Raw genomic sequence first — 20,986 nt, 5'->3', positions numbered from 1 at the left:
GGACCAAAGAGAGTCCTGCTGTGCTCAGGACAGCCCCTTATACCTCCTTACCCATTTTACTTGCAGGACATCAGCTTCCATGTGGCCCCAAACTGCTAAAAGTCCCTGGGGAAAGGGGCTCTCAGGGCAAGAGTGTAGACACTTTGAAGAAGCATGGCTTGAAGCCAGCTTGTGGAGCACATGGCCATGGGAAAGACTTTGTACCTGAGAGCTCACACAATTAGCTGTTCTGGTCCCAGCACTCCTAGGGCAGTTTGTCCCACTATAACACCTGATTCTTCAGCAATGGGTGGTGCAGCATTGGGCAGACTGCTCTGGCCTGAGAGCTCTGCCCATGGCATGGAGATAGTGAGCAGGCACATGTGCTCTCTCCCTCCCAAAGGGGACATGAACCTTCTCTAGGAAATAGTCAGGCAAATGGGAGCCAAGACAGCACCATTCCCAAGCCCAGCTGCAGGAAACGCATGCAGCTTCTCAGTGTCTGCTGCTCATAGAGCATCCCCTGCCAATGGAGAGTCATGGGACGGGGCCAGGCAGGAAGGCAGCCCTACAAGGCAGTGAGTCCAGAACATCTCCTCTCCTCTTAGATGACAGCCTTGGAATGGATGGAGCTTAGGGAAGGAGAACAGCAACGGAGACATTGATGAAGGGAAGCAGATATCCAGGGTTGAAGCCTCCCTCGGCGTGGGGCCAGCCCTGGGTGGCCCAACTCTATCCAGAGGAAGCTGTAAGGAGAGCAGAGGCAGCAGATTTTGAGCTGTTTGGCACCCCCAAGCTCTCACTGTCACCCCCTCCCACAAAACAATGAGACAGACCCTTACCAAAGGTGAGCAGCGGCTGTCAGGACTCACCACACGGGACATAGCAGTCACACTCGCAGACATCGCAGCGCAGGAACCAGCGGGCCCAGCCCGAGTGCTTTGTGACACAGCCCGAGATCTTGATGCAGCCGCGTTTGAGGAAGGCTCCCAGGTGGGCCTGGGTGCTGCAAGATGAAGAGCATCTCCCAGTGATGTCCCTCTCACTGATCTCAATGCGACCTCGCAGGCAGATCCCTGCAAGAGCAGAGCCAGAGCCCATGATAGGCTGCCCATCAGCCCTACAGCTGGGAGGAAAGAGACTGGAGACCTGCCTGCAGCCCTCACCCAGCAGTACTCACGGAGGCAGGTGGGCTTGGGAGTCCAGTGGCCATCGGACTGGCAGGCACTGGCTGGGTCCCCCAGCAGCAGGAACCCAGGTCTGCAGCTGTACCGCACCACGGAGCCGACCCACCAGTCATTGCCGTACACCACCGAGTGGAAATCCGCTTCGGGTCGCCCGCAGTTCACTGGGGACAGGGAGGTTGCTGAGGGCAGTGCAGGGCTAGCACCCTGTGCAGCCCAAGAGCATGCACCCACATAAGGCTGCGGGTGCTGTGCAGGATCTGCAGGTCCCCCAGGGCTGCTGGAGAGACTCCACACGTGCATGGAACAAAACCTGCCCTCCCCAAGCTGGCTGTGCCAAGCTCTGCAGCCATCCCCAAGGCCCCCCGGTGTCCCTGCTCCGGCTGTACCTCTGCAGAAGGACTTGTATCCCAGCCAGCAGCAGCTGCCATTCCCACACTGGCTCCTCTTCAGCTCCTTGTGCTTTCCCTTGCAGCCTCCCAAACAGATGGGTGCTGTGCCAGACCAGTAAGTGTCCAGGTGTCCTGGTGCCATAGGGAGCAAGGCAGAGCAGGGTTGAGGCCAGGGACCACCCTTTCTGCCAGCTCCCCAGTCTTCAGAGACCTGCAGAGAGGTGGTACTAGCCCAGCAAAGGCTCATCCCAGCTCACACCCTGCTGTGGTAAGGAGTGCATCCTCTACCAGCACTCAGCTCTTGTGCAAACCAGCTCCCACTTCCCCTGTGCTCACCACAGGGGCATAACAGGTCCTGCTTGCTGCTGCAGAAGACCAGTCCAGCCAGGTGCCAGCAGTGTTGGGCAGCCTGTAAACCCCTCTTCCCCAACCACCCTGTTACCTTCTGGGTCCTCACAGGAGACCAGCATGGCCAGCACGGCGAGGAAGAGGAGGCCCAGTCCCATAGCGCACCCTCTGCCCTCCTCCCCTTATCCCTCAAATCAAAGGCCCCTCTCTACTTCCCCAGGAGAAAGTGAACTTGGTTTCCATGCTGTAGGACAAGGGGAAAGGGAGGAGACATTCCCTTTAATGCCAATCCTCTCCCCAGCAGATAATCTCTGGCAGATTACCCTCCCTGGGTTCAGTGTTTAAAGGGACAACTCCTCCCAGTCACCACATCCTTGTGTTCACTCCCAACACCAAGCACTCACATTGTGCAGGAGTGCTGTAGTCCAAGATAATGCAGGTGCAGCTGTAGCTTTGGCAGCAGAGCCCTGAGGCCCGCATGCTGGAAACAGGGCCAAGCTGGAAGTGCTGCGAATGAAACCTGGCAGAAGGCCATTCTCTCAAGGTATCCTTAATCCAGCTCTGCCAGGTACTGGGAAGCAAGAGCTGGGCAGGGGCAGGAAAGGTTGGGCAAGACCCAGCCACATCACTTCAGCAGCACAGGGATGCTCTACCCAGAGCTAGCAGCATCCTCCTGCACTGTGTGCTGTCAGGGCTGCTGGGACAGGCAGCTGCCTCCTACCCTGCCTCACCCTGAGCACAAGGTGCCCAGCCCATGGCCCTCGCTATGTTCAAATGGATCCAGGCCCAGCAAACCTTCCACACAGCTTGCAGCAGGCAGCTCTGCCAGCTTCATCCCTGCTTCCTACTAGCAACTGCAGAGCATGCTGCCCCTCACTCAGAACACAAGCCTAAGGGGCTGCTCTCATCACCCCATCCCAAGGGCACAGCCACAAATCACACCCAGTGCTTGTAATAGGAAAGTGAGCAGATGGCCAAGGGTTTAGTATAAAGTGATTTCCTCCATTACCCTGAAATTCCATCAGCTTTTGCTGAACTGCTTGAGAAGAAGAGAGGGGAAAATCAGCATTCAGCCCGTATCAGCAGAGTGCTTCCCTGCCTTCATCTCAGCACACAGGGTGATGAGGGCCAGTATCACTCCAGGGACATCAGCGCCACACTATCCTCATCCAATTCACTTGACGAAGGGCAAGCTGGCTCTGCTCACAAGCCCAGACATCACAGACAGATGACATTCACACCCCGAGGGAGACAGCAAAAATCAAACCCATGTAGACAACAAGAGTGCCAAAGCTAAACCTGGCCTTCCAGTGCCACCTCTGGGATGTGGAACAACACACTCTCCAAGGCAGCTGCACCAAGCAGAAGAGAGGACATGTGAAGAGAGATCCTGGCTGCTCTTTGGTGCCCACCTCCTGCACTGCAGACTCTCTCATCCTCTCACCATAACATGCCACGGCTGGCAGGGATGGGGCTGAAACAGACACCAAACACTGACCGTCTTAGCAGTCTGACTTTTATTTGTCTTGCCAGAGAACGCTTTGCCCAATCAGGAGCCCAAACCCCAATGTGGGGGAGAAACCCAGAGGACAAATGCAGTAAAAAAGCTTCAGATTTCCCAGTGCTGCAGTATCCTGCAAGGGACAGTACCTCCAGCCCTCTCCTCCCAGGGATCAGTGCAGCATAATGGGACCAGTGGTGCAAACACCCCTAACAGCACCAGCTGAACGACCTAGGAGGGGTGATGTGCAGGGAAGTACCGATGAAGGCAAAGAGAGAACATGCCACCCCTGGAGAACAAAGTATGGGTTGTGGAGAACAGCTCTGTTACATGCCACTCGTCTCCCCAGGGAAGAGGCTCCAGCTGGTGCCTGCTCAGCACACCATCCTGCCTGGGGAGATCCTAGCTGAGGACCAGGCTGAGTAAGTGCTAACAACTTAGCTGCACAGCAGCAGGGAGCACATCACTGAAGAGTGACAGAGGGGAAGCACTGTGACAGGCAAAGGCCAAACCTCCTGGAAGGGTAGGAGAGGCTTGCTAGTCCCTAATCCCCACAAGGAGGAGACAGCTCTTTCCAGCTCAGATCACTTGACCACAACTGAGAGAGACCTGTTCTTCCCCTTCTCGCTGTGCTGACCAGAACCAGCAGCAACTGAGGCTGGGGCAGCAGAGGAGGAAATTCACCAGCTGCAGGCAGATGAAGAAAAGCTCAGCCCTATCCCTCAAGCACTTAGTAGCCTGCCCAACCAGCACATCCCATGGAGACCCAAGTTTTCCTCATGCAGAGAGGCAGGTAGTGCCTCACACGATCTGGATGCCCAGCTCCTCAGCTGTCTTCTGCAGACGGTCCATAACATTCTCCTCCAGCTCCATAGCCAGCCCATCGGCTGCTGCCACTTGCTGCTCTGAGGAGGTGCTGGCCATGACATAATACACAGTTTCAGTCTCCCCATGCTCATTGGTCCTGTTCACCACATGGATGATGGGGTTGGATGGGGTGCCTGGCTCTTTCCCCGATGACAGTGCTGCTCCTGGGAAGACACTGGGCTGTGCTGGCTCAGGACTGTCAGCAGAGTGAGAAGCTGAGGGCAGCTGGGTCACCTGCAGCTCAGGAACACAGTGTTCAACCGGTTGAGCCTCTGCTGAGGCCTCCAGAATGATGCCCTGCAGGTTGCCCTCACCCTCAGACAGCACCACACACTCAGTTGAGCCATCCAGTGCCTCACCCCGCTTCTCTCTGTCCTTCAGTAGCTGCTCTGTCAGCTCCACGCTCTCGTAACGCACCAGCTGCAGCCTCATGTAGCCATCCTCATGTTCCTTGTACCTGAGCAGACATAGGTAGGGGTGATGGAGATAGACACACTACAGCCCTTTCCCACAAGACAGGTAGCAGCCTGAAGCTGCAGCCAAGGAAGGGAAGGGGCACTATGAAGCTGCACACTGGTTGCAATGGCCAGCAATATATATATGATTCATATATGATATTGTGCAAGTATGATAAAAACCCTAAAAGTACATGGGTCTTGAGCACATTACAGGTAAGTATCAGAGCCCAAGCACTGCCAGGTCTCTACCTCAGCGAGACACAGGATGTGGTTTCTGTTGTCTATTGCACTAGAGGGGAGGTAATGAGAAGCTAAGGCTGGGCAGTACCTGAAGCGAGGATGTCCCGAGGGCCATTTGAACTGATGTTTCTTCCTGAGGTGGACAGTGAGGTTGTTTCCACGTGTGAAGCACTTGTCACAGACATGGCACTTGTACCGGGGCTCAAAGTCACCCTGAAGGGCAGAGAAAAGGATGTAAATACTCCATGAGCCTGATCAGTGGGCCTGGAAGGATGAATCATGTTCTCTGAGAAGGCTGATAGGACATACTATTGCAATAGTAAGAGAGGAATGCAACCTGACCTCACATTCCTACAGCGCTGCTCAGGCTGGGGCACTTCACATGACTAGTTTCTTAACTCATGCTTCTGTACAGCATGTTGCACTAGCAGTTCTCACCCTCACTGGGAGACAGTACACAGCAGAATAGCCCTCTGCTGTCTTTGTACCTCATGGACTTTCCGGCAGTGCAGTTTGATGGAGCAGGGGGAACGTGCAGTGAAGGTACAGGCCTCAAACTCGCAGTGATAGGCTGGCTCTTTGCTGTGTGTTTCCAGATGTTTCCTCAAGTCAATGAGATTCTTGCAGCTAAAAGGAAATGATAAGGGAACAAAGTTGAACACTGTGAAGCACACACACAGGTACCTCTGGTTGCCTCTCCGCCACCAGGATGGGAAGATGGAAAACCCTGGTCCTCACCTGTAGTCACAATAGTCACACTTGAATGGCCGCTCCTCACTGTGCCGAAAACGAATGTGATTGCGCAGGGAGGAGGGCAGCGGGCAGGTCATGTCACACATTGGGCACTTGTAATGGTTCACTGTGTGAAAGAGTGGGTGGAGAACATTACTACAAAGCAGGGAAGAGCACACACTCTTGATGGCCTCAGCTGGGAGAAGGGGTCTTTACTCACCATGGTTCCTCATATGGTCACGGAGCAGTCTCTCTGTGGCAAACCTCTTGGAGCAGTGAGAACACTGAAACCTCTGCTCTGCAGCATCAGGGGCAGGGAGAAAAAGGACAGGGTGGTGAGAAAAGAGATCAGAGCAGAGAGAAAAGCACAAAGAACAGCAAATGAGAAAAAGAGGCAGCTACAGTGCAACTGGGAATCCTCTCCAGGCAGAGATAGCAGAGACTGACTACAAACAAAATCACTTGCGAAGACCAATCTGCTTCCCCTTTGCACATCTTCCTTGTGCTGCCAGTGCAAGAACTAGGGAGCAGCCATCACACACACACACATGAGCACAGCACAAGGGAACTCAACAAGCAAATCCCAGTGCTGCTGCAAGAGCCCATTTGCTGCCTTTGACTTTGCCTGGGTCCTTATAGGATGAACAGCTTTGCCTGCAGCAGTGTCCGAGGTCCCAGCCATCAGAAAAGCCAGGCTGCTTCCAAGCACATTCATGCCCTTTGCTTACAGAGAACAGGCATCTCTAGGAAGCCAAATAACCCAGCCACAGGACTGCTTACAACCCACCCACAGGAGCTTACGGTCCAGTGCAGTCTGACGGCGGATGTGGTCAAAGAACTTGGTGTTGTTGGCAAACATCCCCCCACAGGTAGGACAGGCCACCACCTTCTCCTGCGTGTGGCTGCGCAAGTGCTCCCGCAGTTTGCAGCGCCCCTTGAAGGTGCAGTCACAGTCTGAACAGAAACAGCGGAATGCCATTAAGACCCTTCACACACGGGCCACGATTTGCAACCTGACTGAATGGCAGGCTTCTTCTTTCTGTTTTGGTTAGCAAAGATCAACTCCAAAAAGCCCCCAGAGAAGAGTCACAGCAGGATGAGATCACTAAGTGAGATCACTAATGTGATCCCTAATGTTCCTGGACAACATTTGCAATTCAGCCCTGTGCAAAGCTCTAGAGAGGCCTTGCATGCACTCACTAACCTTTCCAGCCACAGAGGACCACATGGTTCTCCTTCCCTCTTGCCTTGTACTCTGAACAGAAGCTGTGATCCTCCACGTGCCGATAGAACCACTCGGGATTATCAAATGATCTCTGTTGGGGAGCAGGGAGAAACAAAACAGGGTGAAGAGATCAGCCAGAGCACAACAGGTTCTTTCACACAGGTACAAACACAGGCAGGCATGCAGGTGAGCTGCACGACAAAAGCAGCTCTCCTTCCCTTGGCTGCACCATCAAAGATGAAACATATGAAAGCGAAACTGGGTTCTCTGTTCTCACCTCGCAGTACTCCCAGAGGCACAGGAAGTTTTCCTGGATCTCAGGGATGATATTGCGGCTCTGGAAATCCAGCTGGCAATGGCTCACATCTGACTGGCTCTGCAGGGCCCGCAGCCCCCACTGCTTCAGCTTGGTGTGGTAGCAGTGGAAATAGACGTGGCGAGTGAGGTCAGCTGAACTCTCCAGGGAACAGAAACCGCATTCCTGCCACAAACACGTGTATTCCTCTGCAACAGGCAGATATTAATGACATATGGCATTTACACCCTGAGAAAACAGGAAATATTCATGCTCTAACAGCCTGGTAGAAACTTTCCAAGTAAAGCTCAGGTTGCAGCACACAGAGAACACCACATTTTTTTTTCATGCAGTTCAGCAGCAGCAGCAGCGCTGCTCTCCTCGGGGAGAGGGGGATCCTCGCACAATGCAGTATCTCACACAAGTGGGAGAGCAGCCATCGAGCCTGCCAGCGCCTTACCGAGAGGGTCCATCTCGTCCCGGCGCTCCTTGGCAAGGTGCTGCTGCAGGTGCTGGGCCACATGCTCGCAAAACTCCTCCATCTGCGAGGCCACGTACGAGCAGAGCTCCCATTCGCACTGCAGCACCAAGGCACCCTTGCCGCCGGCCTTGGCGGGCGCCATGGCCGGGGATGCAGGCCAGCGCGGAGACGCCGAGGGCTCACCGCACCGCCGCGGCCACGAGCTGCTCCGGCGTTGTCCGGCAGGCCTCGGCGGCCCCGCAGCGCCCGGAACCGCGGGGCCCAGCGGCACCGAAACGGCGGCCAAAGGCGGGGGAGCCCCGGGCAGAGCGGAGCACTGGAAGCGCCGCACTCACCGTCCGGCCCTGCCCCGCCGGGGGGCGCCGGAACCCAACGGACTGCACCGCTCCTCCAATAGCAGCTGCCCCGACGACCCGCGGACCAATCACCGCGCAGGAGCTGGAGGCGCTTGTACAGCGGCAGAGAGGGCCCGCCGGGAAGCGGAGGTTTCTCACAAAGGTTCCGGCCTCCTTTGGGGCTGGTCTGCGAACGAGGTCCTTTCGGGATTAAAGCGCGTTTGGTTTGGGGAACCACTTATGGTATGATAACATTTGGGTTCGCTCCTGCCGCATAGGTTAACTTCTGGTGGCTCCAGAATGCTTCCTTGCCTAAACAAGAGAGTCCTCACAGTGCAAAGACTGCAGTCAAAAGCCACATGACTGAGCATCCCAGCCAAGCACCAAACACCAAATGCATCAGGATTGCAGCTCCTGCTGTGAGATAATGCAACATATTCTCTTTACTCAGTAACTGAAGTGACAGTTTGAATTAAACAAATATACATTGACCATTACAGCTGCTGTTCCACGCTTTTGTAACACCAAATGGAGACACAAATCTCAAAGTTTGCTTTGGCACATGTTAAATCCAACTGATTGTATAAAATGTGCCACAAAGAGTGCCTTTCTAATACACAATGGCTTCTGTAACTCCTGTCATACACACCAACTCTCCCCTCTGATGTGAATGGGAGGTATATACCCAAATAAACTCAGTTAGAATCTGCATCTGTTTGGTGGGGGTTTAGTAGTATTATTATTTTATCTCCATTTCTTTGTTTTCTGCAGGATCTGTTGTTTTCAATGTAATTCTTTTGTAACTGGTACAGAAAACACCTGGCCAGGTTAGACAGTGCAAAGCCATGAGCTTGAATGGGGCTGTGATTTAATCTGTATACCCTAACCAAAGTATACAAATATCCAGCACAGAAGACAAAACTATCTGGGAAGCCTGCCAGGAAGCAGGTGGCAAACTAAGCCTCCTGCTGATAAAGCACAGACAGCCCTCTTCTGTCGGACTTCACATGTGCCCACACATCCCCAACCTGCCTGGTGCTTCCTGCCCGTTCTATTACCTGTCAGCCAAACCCAAGACACCTGGGGTACCAGGATGGGGTGGCTAAGAATGGATGGACCACAACAGGACTTGTCTTATGTAAGGGCATATATGCATCATAAAAGAATCGGTACACAGTAGCTTGACTGTGTGAAGTCCTCTTGGTCCTGAGCTCCATGTCTGAGCATGCAGAATACCCGAGCGGTTCTGCAAGTTAAGAATACTGGGAATTATTCAAGATGTTATTTCAGCTCTGCTGTCTCCACTTGCGATGCAGCCTTTGCCAGCTGCTGCTCTTTGCGTTTCAAGTTCATATGGCAGGCCAAATGAATCTCTAGGCCAGCACTGGGCACAGTACACAGAATTACAAAGAGGGACAGATCTCACCTAATCATCCTGCAAGCTGGCAGCAGACTCCACAAAAGGAGAAATATTTAATAATGAAGACCAGATTGGCGCCAGTCTTGTCCTGCTCATGTCAAATGAGCACAGCAACGCTGTGCCCACTCTGCTTGTACACAAAACGCTCTAGAGATCATCTGCCTCACCAAAAACCTATCCTCGGCATATTGACAGGTTGTGCTAACCGTGTTGCAGGGAAAATGGCTTTCTTACAGGAAATGTGGATGTTTCGGAACTAGGATATAAGCTACTAAGCTTAAATAAGAATTTAAGGCTTAACTCTGCTTCTTGTTTTGCAGAAACAGTCTTGCTACCATTTGGAGGCTGGGAACAAAGGAATGGTTATAGCAGGCCTGGCCAAAAGTCCCTTTAATTTGGGTCTAGCAGCACTGTAAAACCAGGTCATATCCTGGCTGCTGTTTCCCTTCCTAGCATCTCAGTGGAGACTAAACTCAGACTTTCCGAAAGAGAACCCCTTGCTTGATAATTGAGAGCCAAACCCTGTTTCTCCCCCTCAGGAGCATGTTGCATTGCTAAAGGATGCTCCAGCTGGTCTCCTGAGCACGTATCCCTGGCTGAGTGTTACTCCTCTCCCCACAGGTGCTGCCAATGACATGCAAAGCTTCCTGGGTTCACAGTGTTCAAAGACCCAGTTTTAATTGTGTGATGCACAAGAGACAGTACTACTCTGAGAGAGAGCCCCTCTGTGTTCATCTTCAACAGCACATGGGTATCTCACACTTACACATGACAAGATGCTCTTGTCCCAGGCCTTGCTTTTCCAGCCAGGTTCCTCACCTGTAAAAGCATGGCCCATCGCTGCAAAACATACCAGCCTTTCACTTAACCTAGGATTTTCCTGTTGGTAAACTGCAGTTTTCATCCATGAAATGTCCACTCAGACAGGAAAGGGACTCTCTGGGAATGATCCACACTGACCATGCAAATTGGAGTGAAACACACATCAAGAGATTTGCATTTAAGCAAATCCCAAACAAGGTATCATGGAGACATCCCTAAATTGTCAAAAACATATTTCCATCAGGCTCAGCCGGATCTTTACCAGTGAAGTATGAGCACAGACCACTCTGCACTGGGAGGTTCATGACAGGCAGCCTTTCTACGAAGTCCTGCAGAATCTGAGAGCTGGGACTTGTCAGCAGTGGCAATGGAAACAGGTGAGTTTCAGCACCTTTTCACAATCGTAAATAGAAGTCTCCATGGAAATATGAGGAAAGAACATACCGTGTTGTCCTTAGGCTCATATTAAAATCAGACAGGATTTTCTAAAATTGATTTGTGGCATCTTTAATGTCACAATAATTTAATAGCATCTATTAGCATGTTCTGCCTTCACTAGGCTGAATTTATATTCCTTCACAATGCAGTACTTTCCCAAAATGAGGTTAGATCAAAATGATATGATTCAATTTGCCTGAAAATTATATAAACTCAGGCCTAAATGAGCATTCTCTTCCCCATGCTGGCAACAGCAGAGTTATCTGGAGTTTCAATAGCTCAGCATCAGATCCTGATAAATAACTCACTGAAAGCAATAGGTTTAGTTCTGTGGGGCTGGACTGCTAAGTTAAAAACAGGGCTAGAGGGCAGAGCCGTTACTTTTATTACTTCTGAATTTGAGCAGAGGAATAACTGTGAGCGCATGAGTGAAGTCACTTCAATGGCACCCATGTGTAAAAGTAAGGATGTGTGGAAGTGTTTTTCTAATATCTTTAGACCATAGTAAATACATTAGGAAAACAGGACTGCAGAAGGGCAGAGCACCAGACACTTTCCAGAACAGGTCACAGAGAAGCAAGTTCAGTTAATACGGAGAGGTTGTGGGATTTGGCAGTATCAGACTGCAGAATAAACGAATAAAAGCTGCTCACAGCTTTTCTAGTGATGCCATTTTGGAAATATTCCCATTCTGAAAATTCAGTATAAGGCTGTCTTCTTGGCTTCAGTGCTCCTCCAGAAGTTCTGTGCTAATCAAGGCCTGAATGTTCTATTGGATGCAGCTAGCAAAGGCTGCAGGTATGAAACCAGGATGGAGCTCAATGGAATGTGCTATACAGTTGAGAATTTTCCATCAGATATCAATGCTGTTATCTCTAAATGAATTCTTATGCAAAGGTGCAAAGTTTCTGCTGTGGAAAGCATAGCTGTTTCTGCCAGTTATGCCTGCTCTTCCACAGCTTTCAAGCTGCAGCTACGTGTGCACATCAGGTAACCATGCTTCCCACTGCTGTCAGCAAGACAGCCCTGGAAAGGGACTACAGGAGGGAGATTTCTGCCATGGGCTGTCAAAAAAAGCCAGATTCAGTATAGAAAGAATGGATATCCATTCCAGCCATGTCCTAGTCTGTCCACAGATATTAAGACTCAGCGTTCACCTCTATTTTGATCATAAATCTTTTGAGGTACTGTCTCTTGCAATGGATTTGCCTTATGCCTAGTCTTGGCTGAGGTCTCTACTCTTCCCTTTCTAACCTCTCAATGTCCACGGGCACCTGGGGACACAATGCCACATGAATGAAAGCGATAAATGGAGCCAAATGACACATCCTGAAAAGCAGAAAGGCAAAACAATAAATGACAGTTTTAAAGATCAAACATGTCAGCTGTGGAATGTCTGCTTGTGTTCCCTTCAGGGGACATGGCTGTGTGTTTTCCAAGGGATTAGCTTCAAATTAAGCTCTTCTCTGGAAGATCTCAATAAAAGCCCATATGGAAACTCCTCCCTGGCTCCACAGGTGTGAGATCTCTGTTCAGGCATAGCCTGCTAGCCAAGATAAAAGAGCTGTTCCTCGTATTGTACCTTGCACCTCTCTGCCCTCACTTGTGCCAAAACACCTGTACACAAGGAAGATCTTGCAAAGCTTTATCCGGGCAGAGGAAGAGGACAAATGCCTCATACCCAAAGTCACACAGACCCTATGGACAGGTTGTGCTGTAATCCAGTCAGGTGAAGAAAATGGATCCTGGCCTGCCATCAGCCTCTTGGGTGACATGGCCAAGGCACTGTACCCCTCTTTGTGCCTTCCTTGATAACCTTGATAAAACAATAGAGTCCCAAAGTAGCTGCCTGTATTCACTGTGGATACAAATCACACTGAGCAGACAGTTCCTTTCTCTTTGCAGAGACCTCCACTGTGATTCACATCACTGTTCAGAGGAGCCATTCCAACTCCCTGGGGTATTTCCACATTTGCTGCGCTGACATCAAAGCTCACAGAGCGATGTGCTGAAAGCCAGCAGCTCCAGAAGGGCAGGGAAGGGCTAAACCAACACCACCTCTGCTGAAAGCAGTAGGGCTGTGCAGTTAAAGCAAATTTTACTGACCCAAAGTGGAAACATAGGATCCCCCAGACCTCTCTTTGGAAAAAGAAAAACCAAACCCCCTCAGCCAGTCATATCTGCATGGAAACCACATGGCACCCAGTGCTGAAATACAAGGTAGGGCAAATGAGCAGGCCTTGGTGTTTGGCTCCTAAGGGATGATTTTATATTAATAATAGCAGTCTTATGTGCTTCCTTCCTAACTTGTCATACAGAGGCAATGAATTTTCTTCTTCCATAACAGCCTCCTCCATCTGCCCTATGCTTTCAATAAACTCCTCTAATGCCCATTTCATTTCCTCAGTCCCTACAGATTTTGGCAAACGGGTGTACCAAGGAGTGCGGGTGAAACACACAGTCAAGGACCTTCTTGCTGAGAAACGATCCAGGCAGAGCAGTGGCTCCCACTTCAGTGTAAGTCACTTTGCATTCCACTACCACACACAGCCCTTTTTCCGAACCAGAAAAGTCATGTCATGCAATCCTCTGGTTTAAAGAGCATTTAGGCTGAGTTCAGGGCACTGCCAACGTTGACGTGGAATAGCAAAAACCATTTGCAGCACCCGTGTTTGCCCCAAAAGATCACAGATGTCTCCTTGATTTTTTGCATTAGTGAACCTTTGAGGGACTGAAGTCCTTTGGGTGTTTTTCCCAAGCAGATCAGTAATGCTGAATTTCTCATTCCTTCCACATCCTGCATATGACACACTTCCAAGTCAACTTCCTTTTTCACTAGCTACACTCAACTCAGTGCCACAAAAATAGATGTTATTCCCAGAATGCTGTGCCGCTTCCAGCTCCTCTCTGGCATACTAGAGTGCCAGGAGAGATGCAGTGATTTTATGCTCTGGAAAGAGGCCAAGCATCAGTTTGTTAGAGATGATTTCTTCTTAAAGTGGTTCTATAGCAACAGGAAACCTAAATTGTAGTGCACTATGTTGTTTTTTCTCAATCACTAGCCAGAGAAGCAATGCTGTGCACAGAAGACACAATATTGAAGGTGCCAGCATATGGCATCTGGTAGCACAGTAAGCCATTCCCTGCGTACTCTTGAGACTCACCTTTACCAAGCAGCAGCGCCTCTTTCCAGGCTGACTGGGAACAATGGGGCCTTCTGACAGATGAGGAGATGCAGTCAAGCTGCTGAAACTGTGTCCTGGAAGGAAAGGGCAGGAGCAAAGACACAAATTACTGGCAGCAGAACACACAGTGTTGTTGCTCTTTCCCTTCATCCACTTGCCTGAGGCTTTTGCCTTTCAGCAAAACCTAAAGAGACCTCAAAGGGACTTCCAAGTATTTTTTTCACTGTCAACTCTGTGACGAAACAGGCAGAAAGCCAGAATGGGCATTAAAAAACAGAGCAAGATCTAGCCATAGATATCTTCACAGCTAACTGCAGAAATGCAGAAGACTGCCCTGAGCCATGGACAGTCACTGGGAAACACATGCTCCCACCAGGAGGCATTTGGGAAGACTGCTTTGGAGAGCAGCAGGAAGCAACTGTTGTGTTTGTGCTCACTGAGACAACAGACCCTGGTTGATGACTATCATGTTTACCTGCTCCCTTTATGAAGAAAGCAGCTTCAACAGCTGCAATAAAAAGCCCTAGGAACTGTAAACCACTTGCTGCTTGCTTTATTTGCTCTGTATTCCAAAGCTTAGCAGTTGTGTGTCTATCTAATGCAGTATCAGCCGTGTTACTAATTCCCTACAAGGCACAAAAAAATATTGTGCAGGGCAAACATCTGTGCTGCATCTTTTGTTTGAACGTGATCTTTGCTCCAAAATTGGTAAGCCGCTGTTTGCAAGGGGAGGTCTATGGAGGAGATTCATGATGCTAAGGAAAAGTCATTGCTCATCGGGGGTGAGCCACTGGGCTGTTTACTGAAGCAGCAGAACAGCAACAATTTCATGACAACTAGCCCCTCCATACATCCAATGACAAGAAACCAGTGTGTATTGTGATGAAACCTACACAGTTTGGGCTTCTGAGTTCCCATCAACTGAAGGCCAGAAGGTCCTGGGCTTTAGTGAAGATCTGGCTTGTTTCCCACTGTAGGCATGAACCAGCATTTACCCTCTGCAGGATTACCTTCTGTTCTCAGGTGAGGAAGCTGCTAGGTACACAGATGTAGCACTATGCCCAGCAGGACTCAGAGGGCAAGGACGGATCGTTCTGCATACTTGCCACCAGCAAACCAGTGAGGTGCTCTACCTAGGCTAAACTTTGCTTTTACTGTTAATGTTTATTACTCCAGCTGCTGTACTACAGATTGGGTCTGGAAATGAGATACACTGAAGCCAAAGTACAGTCAAAGGGCACCATAGAGTCCCACTGCAGGACCATGTCATTATTTTGACCTGCAACCTTACACTTAGTCCCCCAAGGCAGCCTTGTAGCTGAACAACGCTCCCAGGTTACCACAGCAGTGAAGTAACACAGCTCTCTGGAGTACCCCTAACCAGTATATCTGCCCGCTCTTGTGTGAGGCAGGCTAAGACCAAGCTTACCAGCAGCTGAATATACTGTGGGCACAAGTAATGCTAAACAGACACACTGATGTGGTCCAGAAGATCCAGCTACCCCAATCTCACAGCACTGAAAGGAAGTAATGCAAGGAGGAAATGAACTAATGTGCTTCAATTAAGCTGAGCCATTCATCACTTGGTAAGGAGCCAGGAGGCAAGTGAAATGTAGGTCTCTGCAAGTATGTGGGTGCCTGCTGTGATGAAGGCCAAAGATGGGCTGCTGCAGAGGCTCTTGAAATTGAATTAAGGCAAGTAAAACCCTCGCAGCTAATGTCAGCTCTGTGGATATTCACCACAGGCACGTGCAAGAGCACTTGCTGCCTGTGACACACAGATGGTTTCAGTAGCTGTTGAACACACAGGATCAAAGCTGAACTTAGAAACACTGGTAACTTGAAATGCTTCATACTAGAGACTGGCACTGAAGTGACATGGACGCTGAGAGAGAGGTGTCTGCCAAGACCAGATTTGCATGTGGAGGCTTTAGCTTTGCAGGGCAGCGTGCATATCCAGCTATGACCCTCACTGAGGTCTGTGGCCAAAAATGTCCCAGCTGGGGGCAGGTGCAAGTCCTGAATCTGCAGCTTGAACACGTTCATCTGACCACAGGCCAAAGGGCTCCTTCCTCATGCCTCATACTACTCCTGCAGCCTGCGTAGCTCATGTGGGCTCAGAGCTCATTTTCATGATGGAGCAGGGAGCAGCTGCAAACCTTCCTCAGCAGTAAAAGGAAGTCCTGGCACTGGCAAATTTAATTCAAATCTAAACCTCTAAATTTGGTTGCTTGCTATGGCAGGAACCTCCTGTTTGCACTATGCAAACTGAAAATAGCATGTCACCATCACTGGCCACTACAACAGCACAGCTGAAGTAAATGCAGCCGTGGGCATGGTATTTCTGCTCTATGGCCTTGGAAGTCAGGAGACAGAACTCAGTCAAACTTTGTGCGTGAGCTCTCATCCAGAGGAGCAGATGGCTTTGCCTGAGTACTTGTAAGGAATTAGCCACCATGAGCACCAGGGTCACTCAAGGCTAATTCTTCCTTAGGGACCAGGAGAGTATTTTTATCAATACTTCTGTTGCACCCAAATAGGAACTAGAAGCAACTGCCTCCAAACATAGCCTTCCTGTTCTGCTTTGAGGGGCAGCTAATGCAGCTCTGCAGCAGGTAGATGGAGCACAAGAGAGCTGGGCGAGGACACGGGCAGCGCAGAATCTGCCTGTTTTGACCAGCCAAGGGCTTAGAGACCAGCTTATTGAGACCTGTTCTGAGCCAACACCAAAACGGAAGGCTCAGCATTATGCCTACATTAAGGGACCCTGCAGCCCATGAGAAAGCAGCCAGTTATCTTGATATTTCTACTGTTATCAGCTCTACACAAGACTTCAAAATCTCTTCTTAGCCTACATCTGCTAATACCTCAGAGGCCAGATGCTTGAAATCTTAGAGTTAAGCTCTTCATGCTGATAGCACCAGGACTCAAATAGTGCATGTGAATGATGCCAACACCTTCCCAAACTACGTGCTTAGAGAGCTGCCTCGCTTTGAAAAGACCTGTTTTTAACATATCTTTCTCTTTTGCAGGGCAGCATCAGCACACCACAGTCATCATTTGTCCAAATGCCAGGTGAGGTTTTCCTCCACTGATAAACGACTTCTATATTGCTTGGACAGTTGATGTTGCTCCTGTTTCTTCTCCTCCGAAGGACATGAAGTGAGCAAAGGAGCAGTGGAGTAGGGCTACCTCTCAGAGAGAGCCCAGGAGGAAAGTAATTGAAAAAGTCAAAACAGGAACAGCAATAATAAAAGAAAAGCCTCTGTAATCTTGTAAGACATTCCCAGAGGTGAAAAAGGTAATTAAAGCGGTTCCCATCTCTTTTGGTAGAGGTGCCACACAGAAGCCCTTCTTTTCCCTCTGTGTCTTCTAGTTTTCCCTGAAGCTGCAGGGAGAAAGTATGAAACCAGGAGCTTACCTGTTTAATCTGTTAAACTCTTGGGCAGGGAAAGGGGTGTGAGACTGTAACACCATCCTCCTCCCCAGGAGCTGTAGCAGAGCTAGAAAGAAGCAAACTCTGGCCTCATACTTGAAGCTTTCCCAAAACGCACTTGGTTTGCTGCAGATGGGGACCACCAGCTGGATGAGGGCTGACACACCTGCTTGAAGACAGGAGAGACTCCTGCCCTGGGTGATGCTAGAGTGAACAGGGCTCTACTTCGTGTCTGCAGTGGTGGCCATAGCTCCGTGGCTCTCTTGGTGCTGCTGTTATGGTTTCCCTTGAGCTAATTATTTCTCTGCCATTGCAGGCTCACCTACCATGGCTGGTTACTATGGAGTCAGGAGATCCTTCACCACAGAGTTGGATTTCCACAACACAAAGCAGTTTGTCAGTGATGTCTACTCATCCCCTTTAGGGTCCAGGCCCTTCTCAAGTGATTCGTCTGCTACTCAGGGATTCCCAGCACTTCTGGACCCGTATCTCACAGACCAGTATGGGGATTACCGTGCTACTCCCCTCACAGCTGGTACCAGCTCCTTCTTCAGCCCTTCTGTGCCCCCTCTCCTGCCATCTTTACCTAACGACACAACACACTTCCTACTAGTGAGTGAGTCTGTGGTTCTCAGTCACCCAATGAAGGTTTACCCGATTTAAAGCTGGGGTTAAGTCAGGGGGACTTATGCAGGAAGGATGCGGCTGTTACAGGACTCAGCTACAGCAGAGAACACAACAGAAGGAGCAGGACTGAGGGGCAACGGCTGTTCTCTTTGACCATGTCCTTCACATCATTATCCCCTCTTCCTGTTGGAGACCAGCTCCTAAATTAACAACCTCCCCTGCTCCCCAAAACAGATCCTGCATTAAGTTCCTCAAGTTTCTAGAAACATCCTTAGTCAGCTCCAGGATGCTGCCTATCCCCATCAATGCCACTTCTTCATTCACTCTGGGCCCTGCAGGGTCAGGGAGGGTCAGTCCCACTGGGAGCCTATTCTAGGCCTTGCCCACTACTGTTTCCTTTCAAAAGCTTTAATACCAAATACTGCTCCAGAGCATTCCCAGCTAGGCACTGAGGATAGCCTGGCTTGGTAAGGCCAAGCTAGATAAGCCAAGCTTTTATTCTTAAGGGTTCTTTCTTGCTTTCTCTCCCTGATTCCATGCAGAGAGAGCCCTGGGAGCAGACTTCACCCGACAGTCTCAGCCAGATGGATGGTGCATGCTCAGACCCTCTGCAGGCACTGCCTGCCAGTGCCAGCTGCCTCTCCTCACACGAATCGGGAAGCATTTCCCCATACCGAAGCTCAGGTTGGACCGCAGCCATCCCTGGAGCCCAGCCCTACCCTTTGCACCCTCTTGAAGATGTCCACTACTCCCCCAGCTATGCTTCCACCTCAACCTACACCTTCTCACCATTCATGACTGTGGCAAATGAGCTTACCTCCAGGATGAGCCACCTCTCAACAGAGCAGTCCTCAGAGACATCACCTCTGCATGATAACTCTGCCTGGGCAAAAGAGGATGGAAGTCCCATCTGGGGGACTTATGAAGGCAGGAGAACTTATTGATGAGGGTTAAGAGCTGGAGGAAAAGAAGAACAGACCGTTATTGAAGCAAATTAATTACTTGTGTGCTCTCTCCTAAAGATGGTCCTTTAAACAGAGGATGCTAACACCGTACAGTGCTTTATGCTCTGTTTAGAAGTACAATCACTTGGATGTACCGCATTTAGCTTATAGTGGAGCCTTCTAGTGCCTTATGAAAGTCATTGCTCACAGTCCCGCTGTGCTACAAGTAAAATTCACAGCCTGAAAAATATCTGCACAAACAAGGATCTCTGGTACTTCTTTTCAGGTGCTGGGAAAACAGGATGCTCTGAACCTTAAACCCCTTACAGAGCATTACCAGAAAACATTTAGGAAGAGCAAGGCTGGAGCTGGGGCAGGGACTCCTTAATAGCACAGAGTATGTGTAATGGTATCTTGTTAGCTAGCAGCATAAATGCTAGTTCCTAACTCCATGCTATGAACAATGACATTATCTTGAGCAACAGTTATGCCCAGAGTAGTAAATGCATGACACATTAGAGCCTATAGCACAGGAGGCTACAACCAAATAAAGCTGGGGGCCTGGCAGACTGTGGGGACACCATCCTGCCTGATGCTCTGTGCAGGAGGAAGCTGGATCTGTAATGCACAAAGCACACCCTCCCCGATTTCCTTTTCACCTTGAAGAAAACGCAGAGCTGTTCCCCGCAGAGAAATACAAGCCTTGAGTCGGTGGGCATAAGGCAGAATGCTGCCAGCCCCTTGCCTAGAGGTACCTACCTGGCCTTAGAACTGGGACCAAGGCCGATTTAAGGTCCCGGGGCTATGCAGGGGCGCACGGCCACTAGAGGTAGCTCTGCACCCACAAACACTCACTCAAAGGAGCCCTGCGCAGCCCTCGCACATGCAGCCAGTCCCGCCTGCTGCATCCAGACCCGATGGAGGTTACCCGCTCTGCCCCATCTCACCCCCCAGCCTGGCACCCACAGAAGCAGCAACAAATCCTTGCTGAGGAAGAACAGAAGCTCTCCAGTGCCTGAAAGTGTGTAGCAGTGAGATGCTTTAAGGCCCTCCTTGCCTCTTCTCAAATCCTGAGGCTGATGGGACATTTGGAGCCTTCCCAGCACAATCCAGGGATTATAAACAGCACCGGGGTCTCAGGATCGGGCCCAGAGCATCGCTTCATGCCATGCTGCCTACAGGCACCTCTCTGTGGGGCAATGTGAACTGGGGACACAGCGCTGCACCTAGAAATAGGCAACGATACTGGGTCCCTGTAAGCATCACTGCAAAGAGCTGCCAAGCAGCCAGGCCAGTCCTCTGTACAAAGCCCTTTCCTGTACAGGGATACCACCCAGCACCATTCCTGGTACCCCTCCTCCTGGTAGCCCAGGAATGTCCTTACACCCCAGTGGGCACACAGCAACCATACTGGGCAGACCCATTGATATCTTCAGGGACCCAGCACAGCCTCTACCCACAGGGGTTTGCAGCCCGCAGCAGTAGCCCTGGAGCTGTCCCAGGCTCTTCCTACCTCAGGAAGAGCCCACAGCTGGCCAGGAGCGCCCAGCTCCGGTCCTGGCTGGACTGGGGTCCCTCCCAATGCTTCCTGATTCCCCAGCCTTGTTCAGACTTGCTCAAAAAAGCAAACTCCAGCTGCTCTCTGTGCCTCAGATCTCACCTCTGCTTATCCCCATGGGCTGTGCCCTTCTGTTTGCGAGTGGCGTCCTGTGGAGACATGGAAAGCTCAGCCCAGGGAAAGAGCCATCAACCAGGACTCCTCCACACACGCTGCTAAGCATGGGGAGAGGTGAGCCCAGCTGCCTCCCCATGCTTGGACCCTGGGCACCAGAGGCTCCTGCGAGCAGCCAGCATGGAGCATCCCAGGGTGGCATCTGCTCAGCCAGAGCTGCTCCCCTGACCATGGGTCAGGGGAAGGCAAGGAGCCCCAGAGCATCCCAGGTGTGTGCAGGTCTCCTTGCCCTGCACCCAGTCCCCTGTGCTGCCAAGCCTGAGACCTGCATGAGCCCACAGCATCGCTCTATACCACAATGGACAGCACCACCTGGATCGCTGTCTGTAGCTGCTGCTTGACCAA

At 50.8% G+C, this 20,986-nt stretch overlaps 3 protein-coding genes across 6 annotated transcripts; 1 reads left to right on the top strand and 2 right to left on the bottom strand.

The window, feature by feature from the left end:
• Nucleotides 1-251: 251 nt before the first annotated feature.
• Nucleotides 252-3,017, bottom strand: LOC133220266 (complement receptor type 1-like). Of its 3 annotated transcripts, XM_061368215.1 has the most exons (6): nucleotides 2,913-3,017; nucleotides 1,998-2,147; nucleotides 1,553-1,687; nucleotides 1,160-1,327; nucleotides 822-1,055; nucleotides 252-725 (listed from the first exon to the last, which is right to left on the bottom strand). In XM_061368215.1, the coding sequence occupies exons 2-5, from the start codon at nucleotides 2,059-2,061 to the stop codon at nucleotides 841-843; spliced, it is 582 nt and encodes a 193-aa protein (XP_061224199.1). In that variant the 5' UTR covers nucleotides 2,062-2,147; nucleotides 2,913-3,017; the 3' UTR covers nucleotides 252-725; nucleotides 822-840. The 3 variants fall into 3 exon arrangements, with proteins under 3 accessions (XP_061224199.1, XP_061224197.1, XP_061224198.1); XM_061368213.1 differs by having other exon boundaries at nucleotides 1,553-2,147; XM_061368214.1 differs by lacking the exon at nucleotides 2,913-3,017 and having other exon boundaries at nucleotides 1,998-2,301.
• Nucleotides 3,018-3,404: 387 nt separating this feature from the next.
• On the bottom strand, nucleotides 3,405-7,919 carry HINFP (histone H4 transcription factor). Its single transcript, XM_061368393.1, has 9 exons — nucleotides 7,682-7,919; nucleotides 7,204-7,430; nucleotides 6,906-7,017; nucleotides 6,503-6,655; nucleotides 5,922-5,999; nucleotides 5,708-5,828; nucleotides 5,458-5,596; nucleotides 5,058-5,182; nucleotides 3,405-4,728 (listed from the first exon to the last, which is right to left on the bottom strand). Exons 1-9 carry the CDS (start codon nucleotides 7,842-7,844, stop codon nucleotides 4,206-4,208), a joined length of 1,641 nt encoding a protein of 546 aa, XP_061224377.1. The 5' UTR covers nucleotides 7,845-7,919; the 3' UTR covers nucleotides 3,405-4,205.
• A 5,117-nt stretch (nucleotides 7,920-13,036) lies between these two features.
• POU2AF2 (POU class 2 homeobox associating factor 2) lies at nucleotides 13,037-19,024 on the top strand. Of its 2 annotated transcripts, none has more exons than XM_061368210.1 (4): nucleotides 13,037-13,234; nucleotides 16,935-16,977; nucleotides 17,655-17,950; nucleotides 18,508-19,024. In XM_061368210.1, the coding sequence occupies exons 1-4, from the start codon at nucleotides 13,082-13,084 to the stop codon at nucleotides 18,907-18,909; spliced, it is 894 nt and encodes a 297-aa protein (XP_061224194.1). In that variant the 5' UTR covers nucleotides 13,037-13,081; the 3' UTR covers nucleotides 18,910-19,024. The 2 variants fall into 2 exon arrangements, with proteins under 2 accessions (XP_061224194.1, XP_061224196.1); XM_061368212.1 differs by lacking the exon at nucleotides 13,037-13,234 and adding an exon at nucleotides 14,851-14,925.
• The last annotated feature ends 1,962 nt before the right edge of the window (nucleotides 19,025-20,986 follow it).

This window comes from Neopsephotus bourkii, unplaced genomic scaffold (assembly GCF_033783945.1).
Source record: "Neopsephotus bourkii isolate Nb327-2 ecotype Australia unplaced genomic scaffold, CSIRO-AGI_Nbou_v1 NB_1433, whole genome shotgun sequence".
NCBI lineage: Eukaryota > Metazoa > Chordata > Aves > Psittaciformes > Psittacidae > Neopsephotus > Neopsephotus bourkii.
This window is presented reverse-complemented; position numbering and strand designations above follow the sequence as displayed.

Excerpts from the sequence above, each read along its gene's own strand:
- LOC133220266 (XM_061368213.1), bottom strand. The coding sequence starts at position 1,802 with ATGAGCCTTTGCTGGGCTAGTACCACCTCTCTGCAGGTCTCTGAAGAC. Across the intron at positions 1,328-1,552 it reads ATACAAGTCCTTCTGCAGAG|TGAACTGCGGGCGACCCGAA; the intron begins GTACAGCCGGAG and ends CCCTGTCCCCAG. Across the intron at positions 1,056-1,159 it reads TCCCAAGCCCACCTGCCTCC|GGATCTGCCTGCGAGGTCGC; the intron begins GTGAGTACTGCT and ends CTGCTCTTGCAG.
- HINFP (XM_061368393.1), bottom strand. The coding sequence starts at position 7,844 with ATGGCGCCCGCCAAGGCCGGCGGCAAGGGTGCCTTGGTGCTGCAGTGC. Across the intron at positions 6,000-6,502 it reads CCGTCAGACTGCACTGGACC|AGCAGAGGTTTCAGTGTTCT; the intron begins GTAAGCTCCTGT and ends CTGATGCTGCAG. Across the intron at positions 5,829-5,921 it reads TGACCATATGAGGAACCATG|TGAACCATTACAAGTGCCCA; the intron begins GTGAGTAAAGAC and ends TCTTTCACACAG.
- POU2AF2 (XM_061368210.1), top strand. The coding sequence starts at position 13,082 with ATGCTTTCAATAAACTCCTCTAATGCCCATTTCATTTCCTCAGTCCCT. Across the intron at positions 16,978-17,654 it reads ATCATTTGTCCAAATGCCAG|GCTCACCTACCATGGCTGGT; the intron begins GTGAGGTTTTCC and ends CTGCCATTGCAG. Across the intron at positions 17,951-18,507 it reads ACACAACACACTTCCTACTA|AGAGAGCCCTGGGAGCAGAC; the intron begins GTGAGTGAGTCT and ends GATTCCATGCAG.